Source organism: Chenopodium album, chromosome 27 (genome assembly GCF_948465745.1).
Source record: "Chenopodium album chromosome 27, dcCheAlbu1.1, whole genome shotgun sequence".
In the NCBI taxonomy this organism is placed as follows: domain Eukaryota; kingdom Viridiplantae; phylum Streptophyta; class Magnoliopsida; order Caryophyllales; family Amaranthaceae; genus Chenopodium; species Chenopodium album.
Window position 1 is genome coordinate 6,815,033 of NC_137860.1, and position 27,184 is coordinate 6,842,216.

At 34.4% G+C, this 27,184-nt stretch overlaps 3 protein-coding genes across 5 annotated transcripts; 1 reads left to right on the forward strand and 2 right to left on the reverse strand.

Annotated features, from left to right (window-relative positions):
* The first annotated feature begins 8,082 nt into the window (after positions 1-8,082).
* On the forward strand, positions 8,083-13,502 carry LOC145620535 (interactor of constitutive active ROPs 3-like). 3 transcript variants are annotated; one of them, XM_081675223.1, is made up of 5 exons: positions 8,083-8,292; positions 9,466-9,595; positions 10,944-11,115; positions 11,348-13,013; positions 13,118-13,502. In XM_081675223.1, the coding sequence occupies exons 2-4, from the start codon at positions 9,576-9,578 to the stop codon at positions 12,998-13,000; spliced, it is 1,845 nt and encodes a 614-aa protein (XP_081531349.1). In that variant the 5' UTR covers positions 8,083-8,292; positions 9,466-9,575; the 3' UTR covers positions 13,001-13,013; positions 13,118-13,502. The 3 variants fall into 3 exon arrangements, with proteins under 3 accessions (XP_081531349.1, XP_081531348.1, XP_081531350.1); XM_081675222.1 differs by having other exon boundaries at positions 11,348-13,502; XM_081675224.1 differs by lacking the exon at positions 8,083-8,292 and adding an exon at positions 9,199-9,331 and having other exon boundaries at positions 11,348-13,502.
* A 653-nt stretch (positions 13,503-14,155) lies between these two features.
* Positions 14,156-21,462, reverse strand: LOC145619402 (long chain base biosynthesis protein 1-like). The gene is made up of 12 exons (XM_081674087.1): positions 21,324-21,462; positions 20,157-20,303; positions 19,991-20,085; positions 19,457-19,548; positions 18,936-19,008; positions 18,693-18,825; positions 18,118-18,289; positions 17,171-17,311; positions 16,991-17,086; positions 16,368-16,509; positions 14,962-15,089; positions 14,156-14,874 (listed from the first exon to the last, which is right to left on the reverse strand). The coding sequence occupies exons 6-12, from the start codon at positions 18,740-18,742 to the stop codon at positions 14,680-14,682; spliced, it is 924 nt and encodes a 307-aa protein (XP_081530213.1). The 5' UTR covers positions 18,743-18,825; positions 18,936-19,008; positions 19,457-19,548; positions 19,991-20,085; positions 20,157-20,303; positions 21,324-21,462; the 3' UTR covers positions 14,156-14,679.
* Positions 18,925-20,392, reverse strand: LOC145619610 (long chain base biosynthesis protein 1-like). Its single transcript, XM_081674322.1, has 5 exons — positions 20,314-20,392; positions 19,991-20,085; positions 19,457-19,548; positions 19,139-19,178; positions 18,925-19,008 (listed from the first exon to the last, which is right to left on the reverse strand). Exons 1-5 carry the CDS (start codon positions 20,390-20,392, stop codon positions 18,925-18,927), a joined length of 390 nt encoding a protein of 129 aa, XP_081530448.1.
* Positions 21,463-27,184: the final 5,722 nt, after the last annotated feature.

Sequence of the window (27,184 nt, forward strand, 5' to 3'; positions counted from 1 at the left end):
CGATATGGGTGGGATGATTGTCATTGATTTCGGGATAGAAGCCTAGTGTTGGCAACCCCTAGTCAATAAGCCGATCCCCAATGTTTAAGTGTGCTATACTTATGCATGATGCAATGTTGCTTGCTTGGTTTTTACTTTTGTGCAAAAGGAAGATATTATGCGTTCAAGTCTCGCTCTCTAACTAGAGATTTTCCAAGTTAGTTCTCGTTACAACCCATAGGTAACACGAACTAATCATGTAACCTCTAAGTCCCCAGTGGATTTGCCACTGTAAGGAGGGTGTTCCCATCGTAGGGGATCCTTCTCCTTAGATGCCCACGACCCTTTAAAGCCTAGAACTTTACACTTGTTAGGGTGTATTAGGATTTGAATTCCTGACTGTTTGGGAGACCTTTAATTAGAAATGATTCTATCATACACGCTTTTTTGCAAAAAAAACAAGTAGGAGTCGCCAATGAGTTTTAGGAAAACCCATAAACCTCGTTCATGTCTTTCTCTCAAGTAGAGTTCAAGGGATATTTAGCATGAATCATAAGTTTACCCATGCCCAAATTGGTCTACATAAACCAGAAATGAGTTTGGGAGCGAGGGTACCAAGATAACGTTCCCTTTAGAGGGGAATCGCGATCCTAGCCCTAGTGCGGCCTCCACTAGCTCTTCCTTTTGCACAATTTCATCACCAAACAATATATGCAACGTGATACCTAAAACTAAGTTAGTTGATTTTATTTACACGCATTAATCATGTAGGAATTACATTGCAAAAGTCGTTATTCTTAATTAATCAAATTCGTGAAGAGAACAAGAAATAAACAATATTCGCCTTGTCTTAAGTGATAAAACAACAATTAATTATTCAAATTCTAATCTTGATTAACAAAAGAGTACTATGTGAATTAATTAATTAAAATTTGTTTAAAGTGATAAAACAACACTAATTAATCAATTAAAGTTGTTTAAACAATAAAAGAGAAGTGATTTATCTAAGTGCTCAGGAAACTAACCGTTCTTCAATGTATGCTTAGATCTCCGTCTTAGATGTTTATGGACCTTCTTTCTTCTTTGTACCTCCAAGGGCATCAATGGATGGATTAGGGTTGAAGAGTAGTTGGGAAGAAAGAGGAAAAAGTAGTATGATAGTAAGAGGGTTTGAAAGATTAGGGATTTCAGAAATTTAGGGGTTTTTAATTCTGATTTTATGTGTGTTTAGAGCTGTGCGAAGACTCCTTTTTATAGGCGTAGGAATCTCGGTTTAGGGTTTTAGAGTCGCACCGTCAGTTGGTGCGCGCAACTCTCAGATTCGCACTTTAGTGCCGCGTGCAACTCTCAGAGTCGCGCGCGCTAGGCGCGCGTAACTTATTGAGTTGCGCTGGTTTGTGGTTTGCCTTATACGAAAACGCGTTTTCAAAACTTCCATAACTTTTGAATTCAAAGTCGGATATAGGCGTGTGAGATATCATTGGAAAGCTCTAGATGTCTACTTTTCTATGTCGTTTGAATTAGGTTAAAATCTGTTATTAATTAAAAGTTATGGCCGTTGGAGTGCAAGGGTGTTGGTTTTGGGCCCGGTTTAGTGTTTTGATCATAACTTCTTCATTTTGGCTCGGAATTGGGCTTATGATATACCGTTGGAAGGCTCTTTGAAAGGGATATCCATTTGTATAGGACTTACACGGGAATTTTATGGTTGATTTATCTTTTTGTCTCGGTTTTCAACAATGTAGGTTTCATTGGATCCAATCATTGCATTTGACGCACTTGGGTCCGTTATTAATCAAGTTTAAAGATGTATGAACACGTTTTAGGCCTAATTAGTAATCGGACAAGGATATAATATAACTTGGTCTCAAATATGAGTTTTAACTTACTTCATAATACTTTTCGTAGTCCATAAACACTTCAACTTTGATCTAGTATGAAGAACGGGTTTTTGTAACATCATCGCACTTCCTTTTTGGGACAAGAGGCCAAAAGTAGGTGTCTACAGTAGGTTGTATTCATGATTCAAGTAATCCCTCTAGCTTGAGAGAGTAGTTTAGTGCCTTAGACGACTTCCCCTAATGTAGACACCCATTTGTGTCTCCCCAAAACCAAACCCAGTGATGAATACCTTTCGCGTCGAACCATAATCGAATGAGGTGAAAGTGTGAAAATTCAAGTGTTGCGGTTAGTTTTTATTAAAATCCTTCTTTCTGTTTTCGAAAACAACTCTATTTTATAAAAACGTTCAATCAAGTTTAGTTTGGTCCATTATAAGGGTCCAATAATGGTGTAGTTGGATGGGGCTTGAAAATACCTTTCCAACGATATATTATAAGCCCAATTCCGATGTATAATGAGGAAGTTATGGCCAAAATACTAAACTAGGCCCAAACCGGATTTTACCTACGACCCAATGATCATGTGGAGGGTCCAAAGGTTTTATCCTATTCCTAAAATAATTAGGATTGATTAGAATCTTCTATAAGATTCTAAAATATCTTAATTATCCTTTTTTGAAAAGATAAGATTAAGGAATTTGATTTAAATATAAAACTTTCCTTTTTTATAGAAACTTTCCTTTTTTAAAGTCCTAATTCTATTCGGATTTTAAAGATGTTCAAAGACAGTCAGATATTATTTTCTTGCCTCATCTTTTTTTATCCAAATTTTATATGGTTGGATAGATCTTGAAATTATCTTTCCAATGATATATTATAATATTAATTCCGAGCTATAACGAAAAAGATATGAAAGAAATACGAAACTCTATCCAAAACTGACACCCTTCCACTATTTCGGCCATATCTTTTTATCTACAAAAGATTTTAATCTGATTCTAATTGGGTTGGAAATTAGACTTCAAGAGCTTTCCAACGACATATTATATGACTTATTTGGACTTCTGGATCAAAAGATATGATAAAAACAAAATCCGCAAAAACTGTCTTTGTCGCCAAACGGCAAGTCTGTCGCCTGGCGACAAGATGAATTTATGGCGACAAGGTCGGTTTGTTGGCGACAGCGTGTAGTTTTATTCCTTATCAAATTCTATGATTTTCCGGACTGTTTTCTTATAAATAGGGTCCTAAACCTCCGTTTTTATTCATCAACTCTCATCAAGGCTTTCTTGATTCTCCTCTCTCTCTTTCTAAACCAACCTTTTAAACACAATACCGCATACACAAGATCTTAAAATACCTAGCCAAGTTCGAAGTTGCCTTCGCCCTAGACGTGAAAGGTTTATATTTTTCTGAGGGTTTGGTCCCAAATCCAGTCTAAACTTTTTAACTCTTTCTTTCAATTATTTAATTTAATTCTTCGATTTTATTATTTTCATTGAAGTTTACTAACGAGTGTATTTTGTTATTCGAAAGAGGTACGAGGCTTCAAAGTATGTAATCTTATTATTCTCTTTCAATGTAGAAAGCATGTTTAGATTTGATTAATTCCTATTATCATGTTAGGATGTTATTTATTGCTTTCTAGTATCATGTTTAGGGTGCCTTTTATTTATTTCTAATAGCATGCTAGGTCTAAGGCTTTGATCTTTATTGCTTAGTGACATGCTAGGGTTTGTTATTAATCTTGTTAGTATCATGCCTAGGATCTTGCTATTATTTAAGCTTTATTATTAACATGATTTTGATTATGTTATTATTATTATATTGATATTATTATTTATGCTTATTATTATGTTGCTTGATGTATATTTAATGATATTGCTTGATCACGCTTTAATGCATGTTAAAGGGAATTTGTACTTGAAATCACGCTTAATAAGATAATTAATAATTTGGTTTAGGCTAATATAATTTTAATTCAAGTGATCGCCAATAATAGTTTTGTTTGTGCATTAATATTCAACCAACATAGATTAAACAGGTTTAGGGTAGATCTAATGTTTGCATATTAGTCAAAAAGCGCACATGAATATGAGTAGAATAAAGTAGAGGCCTATTTTATAGGGCGAGCCCTTTCTTTTGTAGATTGGATTCGTACCCTCATCCCCGAACCCTATTTGGTTCAAGACCTTATGGAGTTGACGATCTCCTGGATCGTTTTGGGTTTACAAGTTCCTAAAACTTGTTGGCGACTCTTTTTTTCTCTTTTTCTTCCCTTTGGAACGCCACCATACTTTAGTGTATGATCACAGTAGGGTTCAAGCTTGGGGTTATAGTGCTTGAAATATTCCCTACACCTAATTTATCCCCTTTTTAACCTTAATTGTTCCATGCTAATAGTGATTTGTGATGAAGTTGAGTGGTATAACCCGAGCCCTAGAATCCTCTAAATACTTTGAATCTCCTCTTAGCTTTAGTTATGTTGAATTAGTAGAAGTTACTTAAAACCAACCCAATATCGACTTCATTTAGCTTATTTAAAGGGTCGGTGGTTGATTCAACGCCTCTCTTGGGTTCGACCCTTTCTTACCCTTACTATTAGTTAGTGAGACCAAGATAGGATTTATCTTTAATTTGGTAGGCTCGACGACGGCCTATCACTTGCAAAGGCTTTCTTGTTATCCGGGAGAGGCTTTAGCATAGACATATCCTGCAAGACAAGACCTACTCGGTTGGTGGCATGGAGGATGAGACCATAATGCATACGATCTTTGAATGCAGCTCAGAGAAGAAGATATGGGAGGCCAACAACTTCCGAGGTATTTTGAGCACTGCTCCAACCTTTAATTTTGCTGCTATGCTACTGTGGTTCACTAGCAATGTTGCGAAGGATGATTTGGTTGTGATTGCATCTTTGATGTTGTGGCCTGCTTGGAGCTGCGGAAACAAGTCTGTATTTGAGGATGAGCCTTTTGATTCGATCTACTTGGTATTGGTATGACTCGCATGGTTAGGGAACACAGTATGTATAATGAGAGGGTATCCTCAAGCTCTTGCAGGACGCAACTTCACAGTGCTACTTTGTGGTGTTTTCCTTTAAATGGCATGGTGAACTTTAACTATGATGCACACCTTGGTAGTGACACGAGGCTTGGGATTGTGATTAGGAATGATAGGGGGGATTTAAATACTGCTATTGTACGAAGGGAAGGTGTAGGTTGGTCAGTGGAGATGGAAAAATGTGTTGCTTGTAGCTTTGGGGCCAGGTTGGCTAGAAGGTTGGGTTTTGAGAAGCTTGAACTTCAAAGTGATGATAGTACGGTGGTTTCGGACTTCAAGTAGAGAGTGGTGGGATTCTCTCCGTATTTCCTTTTAATTGATGATATAATTAATCTTTCTTCTAGTATTGATGTTTTTTTATTTCACTCATGTAAAACGGGCGGGGAACACCTTGGCTGACCTTGTTGCGAGGTGGGATACAAGGGATTGCAATGAATATGTATGTTTGGGTCTTTTTCCTCAAAGTCTCATTTCTTTGGCGGAAATTGAACGTATTTAATAACAATTTTGATGATGTTAATATCTATCCAATTGTTGGAAAAAGAAAGAAAAAAAAAGGTAATTGGAATATTTTCTTTCATAATTAATTAATACTCCTATAATCTTATGGATTTAAGATTTTTGTTAAAAAGGTAATTATCTTCATATAAAATATCATTGTTTTGCTAATATCTTTGGATGGATAAAATCAATAATATATTTATCCAAATAAGTTAAGTGAGGATATCATAAGCAACTTTTTAGATTATGTCATTGTCAACCCATACACTGTTATTTAAAAATCATGCAATGTGTGGATCGTGGTGTTCATGTACACAAATGTATACAACGAACAATATGCATATGTTAACACTGTAAAAATTAAAGATAAACATTTATTTGGGTTGTTTTTTGTTTAAACCTTGTGTTTGAACAATATGATGTAACTAAAAGAGTTGGTGGAGGCCCGACCACCCTAACCTAACTGTACAGATCTTTCTTCATTTATTTACTTGATCACTATAGGTCTTTATATATTATCCATTTGATTGAGTTTCTTGATTGATTTCCTTGATCTCACGACATATGTTAAATCTTTATAATTTTTGGATAAAATAGTAATCTAATTTAGTGAAACCATCAAATTTGTTGAAATCACTTACATAAACCTACATAATTTGTAATTTTTTTTCAACGGCATAATTTGAAAAAATTATGCGCGCATTAGATTATTCTATAGGAATTTCAATTATATGAGTGTTGCTAATCACGTAATGTTATAATTTGCAAAAATTCTTGAAACTACTCTGAAATATGCTAACGCAAAAGTTTATAATTAAAGAGTATATATTACAAGAGGAATTGATGTTAAAACAATGAGTAAGTACACAAATTAACATTTGAAAAGATTATTTCATTGTTGTTTTGAAATCTGACCAAATACAATGTAGGAGAGATTAGAGAAAAAATGATAATACAAATTGACGATTGTAAAAATTGATGATAAACCAACCAAAAAAAACTTGAAGTTAAACGAGATTACCGAAATGTAGTTATTCGAAATAAGATAATAACAAAGGAATTGAAACAAATCTTTTGCTAGAATTTAAGTAAAGATTATCTATATATTAAATGATTTATTATCAAATTTTGACAAATGTTATAATCCAAACCTTTAACAATCAAGTATGTTTAAGTGAATTGAGGAGGTTGTGGTATCCACTTAAAAAGACCAAAACACCCCCTTTCCTTTTAACTTAAGATAATTATAAAAAAAATATCAATCAATTAGCAAAGACAATAATGAAAGATTATTCAATCAGCAAAGAAAAATGAAAGATTAATCAATTACCATTTTTAGCAAAGAACTACATAGAATAAGAATCAATTACTTGAATTATGTCCAAAAATAAATATATTATATTATTTATTTTATGTCCATAAAATCAACTTAATACATAATTCTAAATTTTCAATCAATCAATAACTTTATACAATCAAAAATATCTTTGTTACATTATTAACTTTATATATTGCCAATCAAACTCATAACATCTACAATGTTAGTCGAGGTGCCAACCTAATTGTCAGCCTTCATACTTTCATATTCGTGAATTAATAAATGAAGTATTTATTTTTATATAATATACTATTACTAGCATTTGCTTTCATTATATATGTGTGACAAAATCGTAATAAATATTTAAAATAAATGATTTTTTTAGACTATTGCATGCACAAATTGCGTGCATATAGGGCTAGTATTAATATAGGCTAAGGATAAAATATATCTAATTGAATTTGATAATTACTATTCTTAACTAATTTAAGCATATGTGAACAATTTAACATATAGTATGCTTGTTATAAGTTTGCTTGTACTATTATACATTGTAATTTTAATATATCAAATACTTTGGCAAAGTATCTTTGATTCATACGACATCTATAAAGAGATTTAAATCTAATAAATACATGACTATTGAATCAAATAAAAACATCATTTCAGCAGAACTACGATCATTGTTGCAAATCAAACATTCTTCATACCCTATTTCATATTGCTACGATTTACATCATTTTTCGACGCAAAGGTATATCGATCTATTGTAGTTGTGAATAAGTTTTTTGTTTGATTCATTTGATTGTAATTGAAGGATTAACCTCGTTTTCAATCCCGCATATATTTTTACCAATGAAACAACTTGTACCATATTAAACACAAAAACAAAAATAAAACTGGAACAAAGCCCACCATAAGTGCACTTACTACACTCAAACCACTATAGGGGTACTTACAAGCTTTAATGAGTGTAGTTTTATTGAATTCAATAACAAAAACATAAAGAAATTAAAGAAAAAGATCTGAAATAGCCAAATTTCCTGAAAATTTTGGCTAATTTTAGCTGACAATACACTAATTTCGAAGAACAAAAAATAGAGAGGAGATGGTTAAGAATTTTTTATAGTAGTATATGAACTTTGGCAAAGTACCTAGTACTCCATTACTCCCCCGTTTTGTTTTGTTTTTCTTATAGTAGTAATTCTCATTGAAAATTTTCAAAATATGATGCCCTTATTATTTAATTAAATCCCTTTCAAGTTTTCAAAAAAAAAAAAAAAAAAAATTAAATCCCTTTCAAATACATATCCTCATAGGCTCTAAGGTGGTTTAAAATGTTGACATTGGAATGTAGGAAAAGGAAAGAGGGTTTGCGGACGTGAAAGAGTAGTTAGAAATGACATAATTTTTGAAAAACAAGCTTTGGGAAACGACAATTTTAACTCCGCGCCCCTTCTACTGTCTCCCCCTACTCACTTCTTTTACTACTTCTCACAAACTTCAGTCCTTATCTCACTTACTCTCTCTCTTCTTCACTCTTTCTCACTTTTTCTCTGCATTTTTATGAACTCCTGCATTTTTCTGAAGGTAACTAATTTATTTTCACTTTAGCATTACATTTATTCTTCTTCTTCTTTATTATTTTTTCTGTGGATTTTCCTTTTGTTTTTCCTGTTTTTGAGCTTAAAAACAGAGAAAAAAAAAACCGGATTTTTAGCTTTTTAAGTGAAGTAGATTAAATGGGTGTTTAGGATTTTTCTGCTTTTTTAATGGGTTTTGTTTATTTAATGTTTTTTTTGTTTTTGCTTTCTTAGAAAAAAATGTATTTTTGGAATATTTTAGGGTTTGTATAAAGTGTAATGATGATACCCTTTCAACCGTTAAAGGTTAATTTTTTTCATCATGTAACTGTTTAAGTAAAAGGTTAATAATTAGGGTCATAATGTGGGTTATTATGTTGGATGGTTTTAAAATTGTTGGATGGTTACTAGTTTAGATGGTTAGAGTATTAATTATGTGTGTCTCGGGTCAAATCTCGTCCACATTATTGTTGTTAATATCGACCTCTTAATTTTTGAAGTTAATTTATGTGGTGTAAGCTTATCTCTAAAATCTGCTAAGAAAAGGAACTAAACTACAATAAAAATCTGAACAAAGTTCAACTTCCTTTTTGTTCATAAATGATTTGTTTTTTTCCTAAATATTGAAGCAAAATAGAATTTTATATAATATTTTAATATAGATAGAGCTGTAGGCCATGAATGAAAATAAAAATCTGATGTTACAGTATGGTTACATTGACATGTGCCATTGTGCCTTAATTCTCGGCCATAATTCTACCAAATATTGAACTTTATTCCAAATTTACCCTTTTGGTGGGTCCTTTGTTGGCCAATTCATCAAGGGTATTTTTGGAAAAAAATACCTGAGCAGTTACTGTCACACTTGCACATTACTATACCTACTCCCTCGTGCTTACAATAATGGTTGCTTTTATAGAACCGTTGGAATACATTCAATATTTTTGAAAAAAGCAAAATTTTTTTTTTTTTTTTTTTTTTTACTAAGTTCACATTATAATGAATTTATGATAATATTATCAGTTACTCAATTTGTATGTTTCTTGGTGAGTCCATATTAAATTTCATCATTCATTTGCATATGCATTGGATTCTTTTTTTTTTTTTTTTTTTTTTTGTTGGGTTATTATTGATTGATGTTGTCTGTGTTTTGTGATTTCTGTGCTTCTGTTTGTGGCAGAATTTGTGGGTCCAAAACAGTATTAATTGTGTGAAGATCTAACACTACTACTACCTTCATTTGCCAATTTACACCTTGTGTTGTGTTAAAGGGGGAAGTTGAGCTTCATTATGCAGACTGCCAAGGCAAGGTATGGTATCATAATCCCTTGAGTGTTTTCTTGTGCTTAACATATTTTTCGAGTTTCGGGTTTTCGAGTTTAAGTTCGTTGTATGTATGACTGAATGTGAAGGTAGTTTAGAGGTTAGAAATGTATAAAATGTGAAGGTATGGTATCATAATTCCTGGAGTTTTTTTCTTGTGCTTAACTTATCGTTTTCAAGTTTAAGTTAGTTGTATGTATGGCTGAATGTGAAGTTGGTTTAGAGGTTAGAAATGTATAAAATGGTTTACTGGTTGCGCATTGAAACAAGTTTGTAACGTTTTTTGATTTTTGGTCGCGAATTTCAAGCTTTTAGAGTATAAATTCACTGTATGTATGAGTATCACTGAATGTGAGGCTGGTTTAGAGGTTAGCAGTGTATAAATCGGTTTACTGACTGCACATTGATACAAATTGTTTGTAAATTGTTCTGATCTTTGGTCTTGAGGGAATATCTTAGGTTTTTTTCCAAGTGGGTTAGAGTTGAGATTTGAATAGCTATCTTGTTCTCATGCTTGAAAATCTTGCTGATACGTTGTTTTCTCTTGAAAATCACTTTTGCGAATTGCTTATTGCTGCTTTATGGTTGTATCGGCTTTTGGTTTTGATTAGAGTAAGACGGGGATGGAAACATTTAGTTTAAGGTTATGGTTAACCATGAAGGTTAATTGGTAGGGGAACAGTACTCGGGCTTAACTATATATCTGTGGCAACCTGAAAAAAAGGGATACTTTTTAGAGCCTGTATAATTGTTTTCATACAGTTAAACATTCACAAGGGCTGGATGTTTTATTCACAAAATTTAACAAATGAATTAGCTTATCGATATCTTTGAATCAGAGTGAGATGGCTATAAGTCTAGTCCAGGGGACAAATCAATAGAAAATGGTCTGAAACGCTGGTTTAATGTGCTATGTTTATCCTTCAGACTAGTATTATTTATGACTAGTTGAATGCACTATTTTTGAGATTAAGTTGATAAAACATTTTGAACCTTAGTGTCAATTTCACCCTTTATCTAGCGTTCAAATAATTTTACTTGCACTCTCTAATCCGTATTTGTGCATTTTTGGTATTCGCTTTAGAGTTGTTTTGCTAATTTTCTGTGTTTGTCGTTGTCAAAATTTCAGTTTTTTCTGTTCCTAATAGAAACTCATAGCCAAGATTGGGATATTTTTTTTCTACTATTTTTGTATATTTGGCTACTAATGTTGAGTCAAACTTACATTTTTTACATCTTTATTATCATATCACAATGGGTTCTATAACTTGTCTATTCTGTGCTGTACAATTTTACTTACTATCAATCTTTCTTCTCCTCTCCCCTTCGAAACAGAGGAAGCCCCAAGGAGTCTCCTCAAAAAGTCTCTCCACGACCGGCCAGACAGCTAAAAATAAATTCTGTTGAACCAACTTCCTCATCCCCGTCAAGTAATGCAACTGCAAAGACTCCTAATAGGAGCCCAAAAGTAATTGAGCGTAGATCACCAAGGAGCCCAATTTCTGAGGTACTCTTACTAATTATTCCTCCACTTTAGGTAAAGAAATCACGGTTCTTTTTATTTATTCATTCATTTATATCCATGCTGCTTCTTTATCATGGTGCAACTCCTTTTTATTTCCTGATTTTTTCTGTTCAAAAACTACCTTTTCCCCCCAACTTACATGGACACACAAGTTGAGTTTTAGCATTTTTTTGAATTATTTCTTAACTTTTTCTATGTTGCATTCGACGTGTAGAAGAAACGCCCAAGCAAATTGTCAGAATTAGAGTCCCAGATTTCCAAACTCCATGATGATCTGAAAAAGGTAAAAGACCAACTGGTTGCTTCTGAATCGGTGAAAAAGGAGGCTCAGGAAGATGCAGAGGAATCAAAAAGGCAGCTAGCTGATGTTTCTTCGAAACTGGAAGAAAATCAGAAGCAACTAAGTCAATTTCTTGCTTCTAAGGAAGAAAATATTGTAGATCTGCAAAACATTTCAGAGGAAAAGGAGCATGAATGGAAATCTCAGATTGAGTCTGTTCGTCAGCAGCACTCTGCTGATTCAGCTGCATTAGCCTCAGCCTTAGAGGAGATTGAGAGGCTCAAGCTGCATCTCGAGAAGGTCACTGAATCTGGTGATGTACAGGTTGAACAAAGTGAAACAGCTGCTGAGCTCCAAAGCTTGAAAGATAACTTGACTGAAACTGTCTCGGTTCTTGAAATCATGAAACAAGAGCTGAAAGACTCTCGAGTATCTGAAGCTCAAGCACAGGATCTAGTCAGGGAAACCTTACTGCAACTAGAAGCAGCTAAGGAGACTGTCAATGCCCTCAGATCAGATGTCAACAGATCCATGGAGGCTTACCATGCAGTTGTTTCTGAATTAGAACAGTCAAAGGCTCGTGTATTCTTTCTTGAAGGTGTTGTCAAGGGTCTTAATGCAGATCTCATGAATCTCAGCAGTGTAAATCCTCTTGAATCCGTTGGTGATCAGATATTGCCAGAGGATGTCAATCAGCTTCAAATAGAACTACAAGCTGCAAAGTCCGATGTGAGGCAGCTCAAATCTGCATTAGAAGCTGCTGAGATAAGATACAATGATGAGCGTTCTCACAGCAGCACACAGATTGGAAATGCTTCTGAACTCTTAGAGCAGATGAAGATGCAATCTAAGTTAAGAGAGGCTGAGCTGGAAGTGGAGCTGAAAAATGCTAGTGCAAGTATCGAAGAGCTGAAGGCAAACCTAATGGACAAGGAAACTGAATTGCAAGGCATTTCAGACGAGAATGATAGCTTGAATCTGAAACTCGAGAAATCTTTGGCATGCCAAAGAGAACAGGAAGTGGAGAATGAGCTGAAAAGACTGAGGGAAGACGTAGCTGATTTAAGGTCAAATTTGATGGATAAGGAGACAGAACTACAGAGCATTTCAGAGGAGAACGAAATACTGAAGTTAGAGATCAGTAAGCATGAAATGGACAAGAGTGTTGAAAACCAAGTTGCGGCTGAGGTGGATGCCTCTCGAGCTGCTGAACAAGATGCTGTGACAAAGCTTGGGTACATGATGGAAGAAGTAGATAAGAGTAACAGGAAAGCAGCAAGGGTTGTTGAGCAACTAGAGGCAGCTCAGGCCGCAAATTCAGAGATGGAGGCAGAGCTAAGAAGACTTAAAGTGCAGTCTGATCAGTGGAGAAAGGCAGCAGAAGCTGCTGCTTCTATGCTGTCTCCTGGGAGCAATGGGAAATATGTGGAGAGAACCGGATCATTGCCTTTAGATAACAAGTATAGTCCCGTCGGGGGAAGACATAGCTCACCATACATGGATGATTATGATGACGATTCCTTCAAGAAGAAAAATGGCAACGTCCTGAAAAAGATCGGAGTTTTGTGGAAGAAGCCACAGAAATGACATGCTGATACAGGCAATCTTTGCTTGTTTCTTTTTCTTTGATTTTTCGACTTAATATGCTTTGTTTCTATTTACTTGATATCCATAGAGTTGATTGTTTTCGATGTTCTGCAACAGATATGAAGGTGCCTCTTGTTGGAGCAGCCTGATGGGTCTGCAATCTTGTACTTGGTGATCGAAGAGATTTTTGCAGCATTCTGTTATCAGTATATTATGGCCATTTGGTGCCTGATGAAAAACTAGTAATGCCATCCAAGAATCCTTTTGTCAATGTATATGTATTAGGACTAGTTGGAAGAAGCAGGTTTTTCTTTTTTCGTTTGTTATGCAATGAACTGTATTTTTGGTAAACCAAATTTGTATATCTGGTTTACTAATGATCGACTCCGTTAGCTATTATGACTTATGTAGTAATGTGCATGTTAGACCAGATTTTGGAGAATTGGAGATTCAATTGCATATGCAGTTCCTGGAAAGAAAATTTACAACGTCTTCAGTTTAAGCTTCTTGCTTTTATAATTTTAAACTAAAAATAATTTTAAATTTACATTTGATTTTTGAAGAGACTAATTTGATTAAAATTCTTCTGGTTTAGTTACAAATGCTTTCGAATAATAATATTTCTTTAATTATATTTTCTATATCTTAACCTAATGAAATTCAAAAATATACTTCCTCTATTTCTATTTAGGTGACGTATTCAAATTAGGTAAATATATTAAGGAGAGGAGAGAAAATGATAAAGCAATTGGGGTAAAAGTGGAAAATAAGTAAATGCAAAGCGTAAAACTTATTTAAAAAGGAAACGTGTCAACTAAATATAATACTTGTATTTAAGTTTATGTAGTAAATTTATCAATGCTCAAGTGTAAAAATTACAACACATATTCAAGCTACAAGTAATCACTGCAAGTCCAAAACAATACTTGTGTTATTCCAATCTGCATTATCTCTTGGTACTCTAGATGAATTAAATAATTTTTCATCTCAGAAAGTCAGAAAATAGCCTACTGCTTGACAATATATTTTCTGAAATTGTGTTGCCTGAGTAACAAGAAGTTAAGATACTCTTGCCGTTAAATGTCAGATTTCACCGCTAACGGTACTAACGAGCCAGTAACAGAATAGATTATGTAGTAAACAAATCACTTGAGCTATAATGAACTAAGGTTTATACATTAACGACACAACGTGAAAAGATATAATATTGGTCAAGAACATAAAGGCTAAATAAGATGTTTTTAAAATCACATTCACTAATTTACCAAAAAAAAATAAAAAAAAATAAAAAAAAAATAAAATCACATTCACTATACTTACATCGAGTACTTTCTTGGACTCTAGGAAGAAAAATCAATCTACAAAACATGCCAGACCTGAAAGAGCCCAACCCGAGAGTATGACAAGTTATGGCAACATTGTACTTGAAACTACTTCCCTCAATCAAGGTGCAGTAGCAGAACATTTCAGATTTACAAAACTGCGAGTTTCCCTAAACTTTCCACATCGCGATGCCAACCCCATGTTTCGGTACTTCAAGAGGACATATTGTTAAATGGCAAGTACTACGTATGTATTCTTCAGCAACCTCAGATAAAATTTATTGCAGGAGTCTCTAATAGGGGGTCTTGTTTACTATATCTCAAGCTTTTAATCCACAAGCAGAAATCAATCCGACTTCAATTTTTAGAAGCCAAACTTTCAGTAGGATTTAGCACTGATGGCACAACCATCCTCAATGCTTCACAAACTTTGATAATATCAGATTCACAATGGCCAGCAGAAACAAATAGTTTTATACCAACAGGTATAGGACATTTATCAAGTGTCGACCGCTTGGAAGTTACAACGAATATCTTGTGCTTCTCCAAAAGCTGCATGAAGTATAATTAGCTCAGAAATCTCAAATCTATGCAACAAAAAAAAAAAAAAAAAAAAAGAAAGTTCGGTGGCATGTATACCTCATCAACGATATCTTCAAGCAACTGCATGTCCTTTTCTGAAGAGCCTGTGGATTTTGATAGTTGTAGAAAAACGATGGGAGAAATAGGGTCACTTGCAACTACTAATCTTTCAGAATTCGACAAACCTGAAACAAAAAGAACTATCATATTAGCACAGCCACGTAGCCCATGAAGCCTAGATGGCTAGAAGAATTACAAAGATGGAAGACCGAGAAGATAGGGGTGTGGCTATCCTAGTAAATTAGGTCAAACTCATATCCAAATCCAAACACAACTTCAAATTCTGCCTTATGATTCCACATTCATATCTAGACTTCCCAAACTGCATAATATAGGCTAATTTAGAACAGATTTTGCAGCTAAGTTAACCCCATTAGTAAGAAGCTTTAGTTATACTACGTATATAAAATCATCCAAAGCACAGAATCAAGTCACAAAGACATCAAAATATCAACGAACAACAAAATTGAAACACTGAAATCTAACCAAAAGGACCAAGCAAAATATTTTCTACTAAATTATATATTGATCAGTTCATCTACTAATGTCCTATTATCTTGTTCTTGGCCCTAACTAGTCCAAAATACAGTGCCTTTACTTCATTAAAAAAAAAATAAAAATTTATTGCCTTGTTTAGACACTATCCAGATAGAGATGCTAAAATTCCAAACCTGAAGACGCTTCAAGAATTAAGTCAAATCGCTTGCACCCTAATCCAACATAAATACATATATAGTGCAGGTTGGTGCTATCCAAACAGAGTAAACATGGAAGAAACAAATAAACCCACGGAACTAAGAAGGTTGTCAACGGCTCAATGCACTTCAACAAGACTAAGGTATACTTCCTCTGGTTTTTTTTTTTTTTTTTTTATAATTTTTTTTTTAATTTTTTAATTATTTTATTATTATTCCTTTTTTTTTTTACTCACAACCTTTGTTAAAATTAAAAAAAAAAATTAATTTAATCTGTTCAATTGCTTATATCTTTAATATACATTTGTAAAAATTAAAAATAAAAATTAAAAAATACGAGTAGCTTTTACTTAATCTAACAAGATTCCACATGAGTATATTTTTCATTAAGTATAAATCACAATTATAGTTGAGTATGTGAATAATAAACACCATTGAAATGTTGTGAGTAAATAAAAACAAGTACGATCTTTTTTTTTTTTTTTTTTTTTTTTTTTTTTTTTTTGAGGAAAGAGGAAGTACTACTTAGTATGCATGCCTCTAGCCGAAAAAAAAGGTCAATAGATACGTATCATGAATCCTAAAATATAGTATGGTGAACAGTAATTGACCAAATCACAATGTCAACAATATCTACAGGACCAATTCACAGTAGTAAGAGCAGAGCTCATGCACTCAACTTTTGCAACAGAAAATTCGAAAACATACCAGTCCTTAATTGTGCAACATTTTCTTTCAACTTGCTAATCAGATTAGGATTTTCTTCGAGGACATCTATAGCAGAGATTGCCGTACTAGCTAGGTATGGAGGCAAAGAAGCAGAAAAAACATAACCAGAGCTGCTTAGGCGCTGCAAGTAAACACCAAACCCAACAAATTGCATGTCATCAACCAAATCGTATGTTAGCCTTTTGTAATGTATTTTGGAAAAGAGACTAGGATAATAATCAGCAGCAATAAGATGTTGGATAAATTAGGTGGGGGCATATAAATAACAAGATTGTATCTGATGAGTCATTCTGACTAACTTTCTACCTAAAGATATGTGAGTCTCAGAATAAATTCAATATGAGGATATGGAATACAAATTTTGTAAAGAGCACAAGCTCAGGTTTGATTCAGAATTTTAATACTATAGCTTTTTATCTAAGTATTAGTCTTAAAAGTACTAGCCCAGTATATTTTCACTAACTTTCTATATAAAAGAAATTATTGAGTGTTGTCAAGCCATATTAATCACACTTGACAAATGCACAAGTATGCAATAAAGCACAGCTGCAAGATACACATATATGCCATCCACACAATAAATTATGATGCATCTATGATACCTGGTGATCAATGACTCTTGCATTTCCAGTACAGAATCCTCCTTCTGCAGCTAATGCATGACCCATCGCAGCTGTTATGATATCGACTTTCTCAACCTGCAAACCATGTCACAATGGGTATTATACTATAATATATGGAGATAAGAGAAACGATTATAACCTCAATAACGTTGAACGTACAGGAACATTGAAGTGCTCAGTGAGGCATTTTCCAGAACTTCCTAGCACACCAAAAGAGTTGCTCTCATCCATCATAAGGCGGAAACAGTATTTCTCCTTCAATTTAACAATCTCATCTAGAGGAGCAACTTGACCAGAGTTCTATGGGAAGAAAAAAAAAAAGTGTCAAAAAAAGAAAAAAGAGAGAGACCAAATTAATAAATTACATCAGTATTCAGTAAGATCAGTTTCCTACAATATCCGTAATGGTACCTTTTGTGGAGAACCTTTCATAGTCAAAGAGCAAGCTAAATATTGTATGATGTATATACCATCTCCACTAACAAGATTTAAAACTAAAAAAAAAAGAATCAAATCTAAATAATATTGAGGTAAAGAACATAATGTTCCTGCTGGTATTTTGTTGTAACAAAATCTCCAAAACCTGATTGAATGTGCCTACCCCCCCCCCCCCCCCCCCCCCCCTCTTCAGTCTTAGTGGTTCTAGTCTCAGAACACAAAAGTTTCTAGCATGTGATCACTTAAATCTGGCAGACAAGATTAATACAATATATTCAAATCCTAGATCTTAGAATACAGAAAGCACCAAGCTTTGCAAGTCAATAACGCCATACTCAAGGTCAAGCATCTATGTCTTTAGGTGTTTTACACTCCTGTCCTAAATTAGTTTTCTTACTTTCCTTTATAATCCGTCATAAATTCATTCGCCCAATTCTAAAAATGAAAATGGCCCACTAGTTCATTTATTAATCCTTCCGTTCTTTTTGTTCTACCAACTGTACACTTCTGTCTGTGTTTATATGTTCTACACTTTATTCTATTTTTAAGCATATCCCTTTACCATCTTACCCCACAATAATTACAGCTTCTAAGAGGTGGGCAAGACATTAGTGACACAATTCCAGGGATTCACATTTTGCATTTAAGTGACCAATAATAACACATACCTGATAAACTGCTTCGATTACAATGTATCGTCGAGTTTTCTTGCGCTTGTTTTCAGTAGTTATTGTCTCTAATGTTCTTTTCAGGGATTCCATATTGTTGTGCTTGAAATGCACAATTTTGCTTCTTGACAAATGGAGTCCGTTTTGAATACCCCAATGAACACCTTCATCCCTGGAAGAGCAACCATCAGATAGAATGAAAACAGAAAGGCCTATCCACCAGACAGAGGGAGGGGGAACACACATAGCGATAATTCATTTAATCGACGCCAGGACAAGGTAAAAAAGATCATTTTAAGAACATTTCAAAATGTTAGAGCCAACAATATGAATAATTAGGCAGCATAGTCAGATTGTGAGTGAAACTTATAATCTTCATAAAAAACTGGTTATTGTCAAAAATATATTTGCAGTGGCTACTTCATTACTTTTCAGAAGGGAGAGCTATTATTTAACTAAAAACAGGGTGGACTGTGTTCACATAACTAATTTTTAAAAAGACTACAAGCCTTTGGTATGCATTTAGTTATTCTAGAATAACAGCCAAACAAACAGGGCAGGATTCTTATACTTACACAACAATAATATCGCCTTTTTTACAGAAAGCTGGGATTGTGCTAAACATGGTGGAAAGTCCATATGAGTAAAGTATTGAATCTGGGGTTCCCAAAAACTTTGCAATTCTGGATTCACAGTCCAGGTGCACATCTACAATAACAGAGAGAATTAGAAATGATTACATACAAAGAACCAGTTATGAATTTCCAACTCATACTTAGCACAGGTCAATTCAATCAAGAGCAATAACTATTTCTCACCAATAGTTCCATAGAAACCACGAGGACCACAAGAACCAACACCATATATCTCTACTACGGATGTACAAGAATCCTGTCAAACAAAACAAGTCAGATTGGCCAATACAACAAGCAAGTAGAATATAAATAATATGCATAATATTTTCTCACAAGTAATTTTCATGTCCAATTAATCCCAGATAATTAGCTGATGCAAAATTTACAACTTCTTTGTCATTTATTATTGTGTGTGGCCTGGCAGCACTGCATTAAAATGTCCATTTATCAATTAAACACATAGGCATCAAACATGATAAAGCTCTCAAACATCTTCATAGTGTTTGATTCAAAAGACAAACTAAACTCAAACCAACAGATCCACCAAGAACACCGAAGTAAATCATTTGCTATGGATACATTGAAGATTCTAAAACTTTATTTTCCATCTCAAACTTTCGCAACAGACATCATCTAATAGCTTCCAACCAGACAATGGATAGTATTATTGCAGAACCAAATCTCGAAAAAATCATTAACTTTACCTCTCTAGTTTTGGAGGTTCACGGCGCATTTCTTTTGTCATAGCTGGAATAAGGGGTTCAGGAGTCCAGTCAACACACAATCCATCTATTTCCTGCCAACATAAATGAATCATCATGTATGCTGAAATTACAATGCTACATGCTCAGCTCACTTAGGTTGTATTACAGCTCATACTAAGCAAGAACAGCATAATTATCAAAGTATCTAACAACCGCAGGTAGTAGTAGATGAGCATCAAGTTTTTTAAAATGAGAAGACCAATTTTCCCTCACAAAAAACACTTAATAGTGTGAAATGTCTAGCACATGCCTACAAAAGAACCTTTAATCCCAAAACAACACTCAAGATACTAAACAATATAATGATATAGTCGTGGACCTTGTGGTCCTTGTGGATCCAAAACATATCCTTTAATGAAGTCTCTCACATAAATTCTCCAGCATTCATGAATAGAATTGTGAAGATAACATAATCAAGGGGCTGGTAATAAAACCTTGCAGGAAAATAACAAATGGTAATTATTAGTAACCTACCTCCTCTGTCAATGGTTTCTTTGGAGGCGCATAACTCTTTTGAGACAGAAGATAGAGGATGACTACAAAGAGAAGACCTTCAACAAACAGATGACCTTCAAACAAAAGCAACGAAAAAATGTTATAGAAATTTACAGATGAAATTTGCATATATTAATTTCAGTACCTAGTTTCAATAAAGTAATGGTATGGATATAAGGATCCCCCCAATTTGTACTCCAAAGACAACAGCCCGAGCAAAGGGAGCTTCAAAAGCCATTGTCACCCAATCCACTGAAGTTTGCAGCATGCTTATAATAGTTGATTCCATCTCCTGTAAATACAACCAATTGACAACCATACACCGCTTAACTGCTTTTTCCAAACAAATGCTAAAAGTCGAAGTGCATTTAATTTAGCCATTTCACCCCCAATTCTAATGCACAATAGCTTAAATTCAGTTTCCCTTGTTTGGAAATTCTCGGACGTCTCTACTTTTTATCAACTCTACTCTTTCAATTCTCTCTTAAAGTATACATTCAAGTCCCATACCCAAATGCTGGATACTACTCAACAACAGATTTGACAAGCTTTGACCTAAAAGTTGCAATGAAATTCAATTTTTACAAAAATAACTCCTTTTCGACTAGCCTATAACCACACATGAACACAAATCAAAATTTTTTGCAATTCCAATCAACTAGGCATATTGTCGAGATACTTTCAAGTAATTATATCCCAAGACGCCCCTTGATCCCTAATTAACACTCTTTCAGATGGTTTCAAACCATCAAACAAGCAATAAACCAAATTGACAACATAATCAACCATCCATAATCTCATTAGAACATACAAATTGCGGAAAATTCGACTTATACCACCCAAAAAACCCAAATTGCCTTTTACCACCCAAACTTCCTAAAGTTTTATTTTAACACCATATAAAAAAAAAAAAAAAAAAATAAAATTCACCACCAAAATCTACTTTAGTGAGTTGTGAGATCTTGAATTTAAACACATTACATATTAAAAAATTGAACTTTAGTTGATCTTGATTTCATTTGGTAAATAAAAATTGGATTCATCAAAACACAATATTGGGTAATGAATTAAACCCCTTTTATAACAATTCATACCCACAAACCCAAATCAATTCTACATACTTTGTATTCTCACGCAAACAATTCGAATTCCAAGTTCACCTAATTTTAAATCGCAAGCACAAATCAGCTAGTTAGATTTGTTCAACGTCGATATATCAAATCAAAGCAATTAGAAAGTTAGAAATTACAGCAGTTCAATTACAAAATTTCAGTATTTATCCTAGTTCTAATTAACAAATCAATAAATTTACCTGAATGTATGAAATTATACCATTGTCGTCTACTTCCTCAGATTTCTCAGAATTTTTGTTTGATTTCTTCTCTTTTCTGTCAAAAATGGAGGATTCGGCAAATTAGGAATATGTGAAAATGGGCAAATAAGGGTTTTAGTATTTGGGGGAAAAAAAATTGGAGGGAAGTGATGAAATTTTGCGCGTCTTATACTTTTTCATTCAATACCGTTACATCTGTTAGGGGTCCAGCCCAAGTTGTGGTAAAATGTTCATTATTTTGGTCTTCATGAATGGCCCAAATTTTATTACATTTTACTTGTTATTATGAGTCCATCTTGGGGCTTATTTTTTGTGGCTTGTTTAGCAAGCTTGTCAAGGGTAATTCTTGCTAAGAGAGGGCAGCAAGTGCAGTAAGAGCAGTAGAACAAAACACACACAAAAGTGAGAGTTTTGAGTGAAGGTGGTCTTCGGATTTTTAGGGACAGCTTTCAGAGATTTGTCTGTGCACCGTCGGATCATCCCCAAATTCTGACAGCTTACTCCTGACATCAAGGGCTTCATTTTGGACGGTTGGATCGTCGTTTTGAGGTCTGGTTTGGTCAAAATCTGCTTCGGACGAAACCACTGTTTTTGGGTGAATTCTACTCTTTTGCTCTCTAATTTTGATCTCTTGTTGTTTGTTGTTGTTGGTGGGTTGTTAAACCTTTTGTAGACTGATTTGGGTTTATTTTACCCTCAATTATCAATAAGAGAAGCTAGGGTGGACTCCTTAAACGGTTCCGTGGTTTTTATCCTTCACATCGAAGGGGTTTTCCACGTATAATCCGTGTGTGTTGATTATTGTTGTTTCTTCCGATTATTGTTGGTATTGTTGTGCATTTTCTACTGCCCTATTGCTGTCTTGGTTGTGCAATATTGGTTGTGTGATAACTTTGGTTTCATTAGATTGAATTTGGGTTGATTGTCTTGTAAGTGTGACATAATGGGTGTCGTAGTGACCCCTTCCGATCCCTACAACATTAACTTCTCTGGGGTTCTGTTAAAAAGGCTAATGCAACGACTCTTTAACTCTTCTTTAGGATCCTGCCTCGGTTAAATTTTTTTTGCAACAAAGGAATTATTTATGTCTTATTACAAATAATACCCCATTGTTATAACTAAAATTTAACAAAGATGGTATCAAAGTTGAATCCGTTGTATTAGCCTATGTTGTTGCGGCGGTAATAAAAATACTATTGTATTAGTCTTTACGTATCCGTTGCATTTGGAAAGGTAGTAGTTAGGGGTGTAAATGAGCCAATACGTTCGTGAACTACTCGCGAACAAGCTCGGTCAAAACTCGTTTGTTAAGCTAACAAACAAGCTTGAACAAAAATCTTAAGCTCGTCAAATAGATGAACAAAGCTCAAACAACATCATGTTTGACTCGGTAATGTTCATGAACGGCTCGTTTAAGTCAATATATATTATATATCTTTTATTTATACATATTTGTAAAAAGTACTAATTATTTCACCATGTAAAACCATGAAAAATCTGTCATTAACTTTTTCTATAGAAAAGAATATAAACATCTTATATAAAATTAAATGGATGTGTTAAAATTTGAAAGAAACCATTTTTTTAATGATAAATTAAGGCTCGTTTATTTAATCAAGCACGATTTAGACTTGTTCAAGCTCGAACTTAAATTCAAAATGCAAAACGAGTATGTTCGTGAACAAAGCTCGAACAAGCTGAATTCTTAACGAACCCATATCGAACAAAATTGTTAAAAGCTCGTTCAAGCTCGAGATAGTTCGAACACGAATAGTTCTTATCAAGCTTAGCTAGAACAGACTAAAACTCAGATCGGGCCGGATCGTTTACAGCCCTAGTAGTAGTGCCCTTATCAAGATGTTCAGAAATTTCTGAAGGTAGTACAAAAGTTTGAGGTGGCTTCTCTTTCTCATGAATCTTTTCTGTTTCAGTGGGCATCTTTGGTTCAGAAGTTTTTGGATGTTGTTCAGAAGGTTCTGAAGTGGGTTTAGTGTTTTCTGGTTGTTTTTCTATTGCAGGGGGTTCTTCTGTTTCAGGGAGAATCTGTTGTTTAGAAGTTTTTGGAGGTTGTGCAGAAGGTTTTGAAGAGGGTTCAGAAATTTCTGGTTGTTCACAAGTTTTTGGTGGTTTAGAAGTTTTAGGGGTGTGTGAGGGTTGATCAGATTTTTCAGGGTGCTGTTCAGATGTAAGTGGGGGCAGTTCAGATGTAAGTGGGTGCATTCCAGTAGTTGGACTGTTAATAAAAAAAATAACAATATAATTAACATTTGAAACAAATATATGAATGTAAAGAAAATTTAATATCATAGTAAACAGAACATATATAAACATAAATTGAAGTGGAGTCTGTTTAGTTTTTTGTGTGATGTTCAGTTGTAGTTTTTTTTTTGTTCAAAAGTTTCATAATGGTATTCAGCACAATATTAAAAAGAACATATACCAACATAAATTGAATTGGGGGATTTCAATGGGTTTTTTTTAAATGTTCACAAGTTACTTAATGGTTGTTCAAATTAAACAAAAATACAAACATAATTAAAATCAATGAACATGCAAACAAATATACAAACATAAACATGGGATTGTGGGCTATTCAATTGTTTATAAGCGATGTTCATTGGTTTATTTTGTGTTGTTCAAACATAAATTATATTTCAAACCAAACAACGTACATGAACATTAATCAAGAAATATATGAACCAAAATATACTTTTAGGTGCACTTTCTAAAATTTCTTTTCTAATTCTTCCAATATTTTTTTTATCAACAATTCGACTTGACTTAGATATATCTTCTAATTTCTTCTTTTTTGGTGTTTTGACTTTGAATATTTTGCTTAATGTCATGTTCAAAAAAATAGGGTTCAAATTAGTATTCAATTTTAAAATTTTCAAATTGTGAATTTAAATAATAAATTACTTACAGATTATCTTCATCCTCTTCAATAGGAGTAGATACTTCTGATTTTCTGGAAAAAATTGAAAGAAAAAATCAAAACGACAATAATATAGTAGAATCAAAACGACAATTATTTTAACAAATTTAACAAAATCGTATTAAAATCAAAGTAATTTAAGTGATGTTCACCTTTTTGAAGGTGTTTTCGTTTGTTCTTCATCGTTCGCCATGGAAGAGTAGTAGTTTTTAGAGAGAGAAAATTGAAGAGATGAGCGAGAAAATTGAAAAGAGAAGAGAGAAATGCAAATGAATTAATTGAAAGAAGTTTATAATTTATGAGAGGAGAGAGAATATTTTTTAAATGATTAAAAAAATAAAAGGGGCCGCCCCCATTCATCTACTAGATAAACGGGTAATGTTCATCTTATGGCAAAACCGTAATTTATAGGAACAGTGTAAGCTCCAAGTCACATGCCAGGTAGATAAATAGTAATGCACGCTGGCACGATGGGATGACTGTATAACACTTTTCACTATACCGTAATTGCACCGTTTTGTATACTCCGTTACATTGCCCAACTGTATGCCGTTAAATTTTAATGTAATGTTGTTTGTATCCCTCTTATAAGGTACCCTTGTCGAGGTTCGTTCTGTCTTAAAAGCTTAAGAGCAAGGGGATGGTGCTACAGGAAGTACAAAATTCCAGATGTGTGTAACAATGGCGATTTATGCAACACGTTAGTACAAGGTGTCCGTTGATTTTGCTGATCTAGGTATGATCTTGGCCCTTCTTCTAAAAATCATTTTATGTTAAATTAGTGCAATGTAGTCGATCGTAGTTCGTGTGTATATTAGTTTTTTTATAGAGTAATGTGCCATGTAATCTACTTTTGATAAATGTATGAAATACCTAAATTAATCTATCGGTACTGTGTTAAGATCTGATTTTAGTTAGGTGGAGGAATGTGTGTGCTTATTTGTAAAAGGATTACGTAAAAACAATTAAAAATAAAAAAATAAAAAAAATTACTCGATCAACTGCACAATTAAATTGAGTAGAGGATTTTTGTATGTTATGTGAAAGAATTGATTTATGTTATATGCTTATGTCTAGTGTTATCATTTAGTATGTTTGCTGTTTCATTTCGTGCAATGTGTGAACAGAGGTAAATCCCCTGCTATTTGTCAATGGATAATGTTGAACAATCTCCGGTTGGTGGTGCTGAGAAAGCGATAAGGTTGCAGGATAAGGGGAGTGGTGTTAGGGGTAAGGATATGATAGTTGATAACGAGATGGAGTTGACTGATAATTTTTCATCCGAGAGTCATGATTTCACAATGTCATATGTAGATGGTGAGACCAGCCAACATAATGAGGAAGGGATGCAAAACGTTTCCCCAGTAGGAACAGTTGATAGTGTAGAAGCTGTCGCCAGTAACCAAGGTTTAGACAGCTACGTTGAAGAGCCAAAGGTTGGTATGATTTTTAGGACATGGCAAGAGGTGGAAGAATATTACAAAGATTACGCTGAGCAGAAGGGGTTTGGAGTGAGTAGAGTTCAGGGTGTGTATTCCAAGGGTGAAGTAAGAGATAGAATTACTACGACATGGAGGTGTGAGTGCTATGGTAGACCTGATATGAGAGCGCAAAGGGAGGCAAAGAAGAGGGCAAAGGCGATGAACTTGTGTGGGTCAGGTGGAGTAGTTGGAGGACTGGTCGGGGAGGATGAGTTGAGCCGCAGTAAACGGCGCTCAAAGAAATGCGAATGCAAAGCTATGATTTATGCTCGATTGAACCGAGAGGGTCAGTGGGTAATCAAGAAAGCGGAGTTGGAACATTCAAACCACACCCCTAATCCTGCTGATGCGAAGCTTGTGAAAGAGTATCGAATGAAACACTTAACTCGGAAAGTTAGGAGGAAGTTGTTTCATTTTTTTGATGAAGGGGTGCCGGTGTCTCAAATATATGGTTGCTTGAGGTCTGAATTAGGTGGGTCCGAAGCATTGGCTTATACTGTGAAAGATCTTCAGCATGAGATTTACAAATGTAGAAGGTTGAAAATGGAGGGTGGTGATTCGAATGCAATGATGAAGTACTTCCAAAAAATGCAGGCTGGTAGCCAAAATTTCTATCACTCTCAACGAGTGGATGATCAAGGACGCTTGAAAGACGTTTTATGGGTGGATGCCCGTAGTTGGGCTGCATATGAAGAATTTGGGGATGTGGTTTGTTTTGATGCAACTTACCTTACTAATGAATATGATCTTCCCTTCGTTAATTTCGTAGGTGTTAATCACCATGGACAATCGATTTTGTTTGGTTGTGCATTGGTATCCCATGAAGATTGTGACACTTATGAATGGGTTTTCAAGCAATGGTTGGAGTGCATGAATAATAAGGCTCCAATGTCAATACTTACTGATCAGGCGGCGGCAATGAGAAGACCAATTGAGGAGGTGATGCCTAACACCCGCCACCGTTGGTGCATTTGGCACATAATGAGAAAGATTCCCGAAAAACTTGGAAAATGCGAAAGGTTAGTTGTTATCCATTTTAATTTGAAAACCTACATGTATTATAACTAAATTAGTTATGTATTGGTGTCCACATTTGAGTGTGTTAATGCTTCATTTGTTGTAGGTATAGACAACTGAAAGTGGAACTCAAGGCCACTGTGTATGATAGCATCACTGTCATGGAGTTTGAAACTCGATGGAATGAGTTTATTGCAAAGTATAAACTGGAAAGCAATGCGTGGCTGCACAGTTTGTATGTTGAACGTCATATGTGGGTCCCTGCCTTCATGCGAGAGTACTTCTGGGCTGGAATGAAAACTACACAAAGGGTTGAGAGTATAAACAGTTTTTTCGATGGGTTTGTGAACCGGCGCACAAAGCTGCATGAGTTCCCGCAAAAGTACGCCAAAGCAATGGACAAGCGT

What these genes read in the sequence shown, in the direction of transcription:
- LOC145619610 (XM_081674322.1), bottom strand. Translation starts at nt 20,392, where the DNA reads ATGGCTAAATTAAATGCACTTCGACTTTTAGCATTTGTTTGGAAAAAG. An exon ending in TGTATGGTTGTCAATTGGTT is followed by an intron (nt 20,086 to 20,313) that starts GTATTTACAGGA and finishes TTTTGTTTGAAG; the next exon opens with GTCATCTGTTTGTTGAAGGT. An exon ending in GAACCTCCAAAACTAGAGAG is followed by an intron (nt 19,179 to 19,456) that starts GTAAAGTTAATG and finishes ATTTTAATGCAG; the next exon opens with TGCTGCCAGGCCACACACAA.
- LOC145619402 (XM_081674087.1), bottom strand. Translation starts at nt 18,742, where the DNA reads ATGTTTAGCACAATCCCAGCTTTCTGTAAAAAAGGCGATATTATTGTT. An exon ending in CTGAGCACTTCAATGTTCCT is followed by an intron (nt 17,087 to 17,170) that starts GTACGTTCAACG and finishes CATGGTTTGCAG; the next exon opens with GTTGAGAAAGTCGATATCAT. An exon ending in CAAGAGTCATTGATCACCAG is followed by an intron (nt 16,510 to 16,990) that starts GTATCATAGATG and finishes GTTTACTTGCAG; the next exon opens with CGCCTAAGCAGCTCTGGTTA.
- LOC145620535 (XM_081675222.1), top strand. Translation starts at nt 9,576, where the DNA reads ATGCAGACTGCCAAGGCAAG. An exon ending in ATGCAGACTGCCAAGGCAAG is followed by an intron (nt 9,596 to 10,943) that starts GTATGGTATCAT and finishes CCTTCGAAACAG; the next exon opens with AGGAAGCCCCAAGGAGTCTC. An exon ending in CAAGGAGCCCAATTTCTGAG is followed by an intron (nt 11,116 to 11,347) that starts GTACTCTTACTA and finishes TTCGACGTGTAG; the next exon opens with AAGAAACGCCCAAGCAAATT.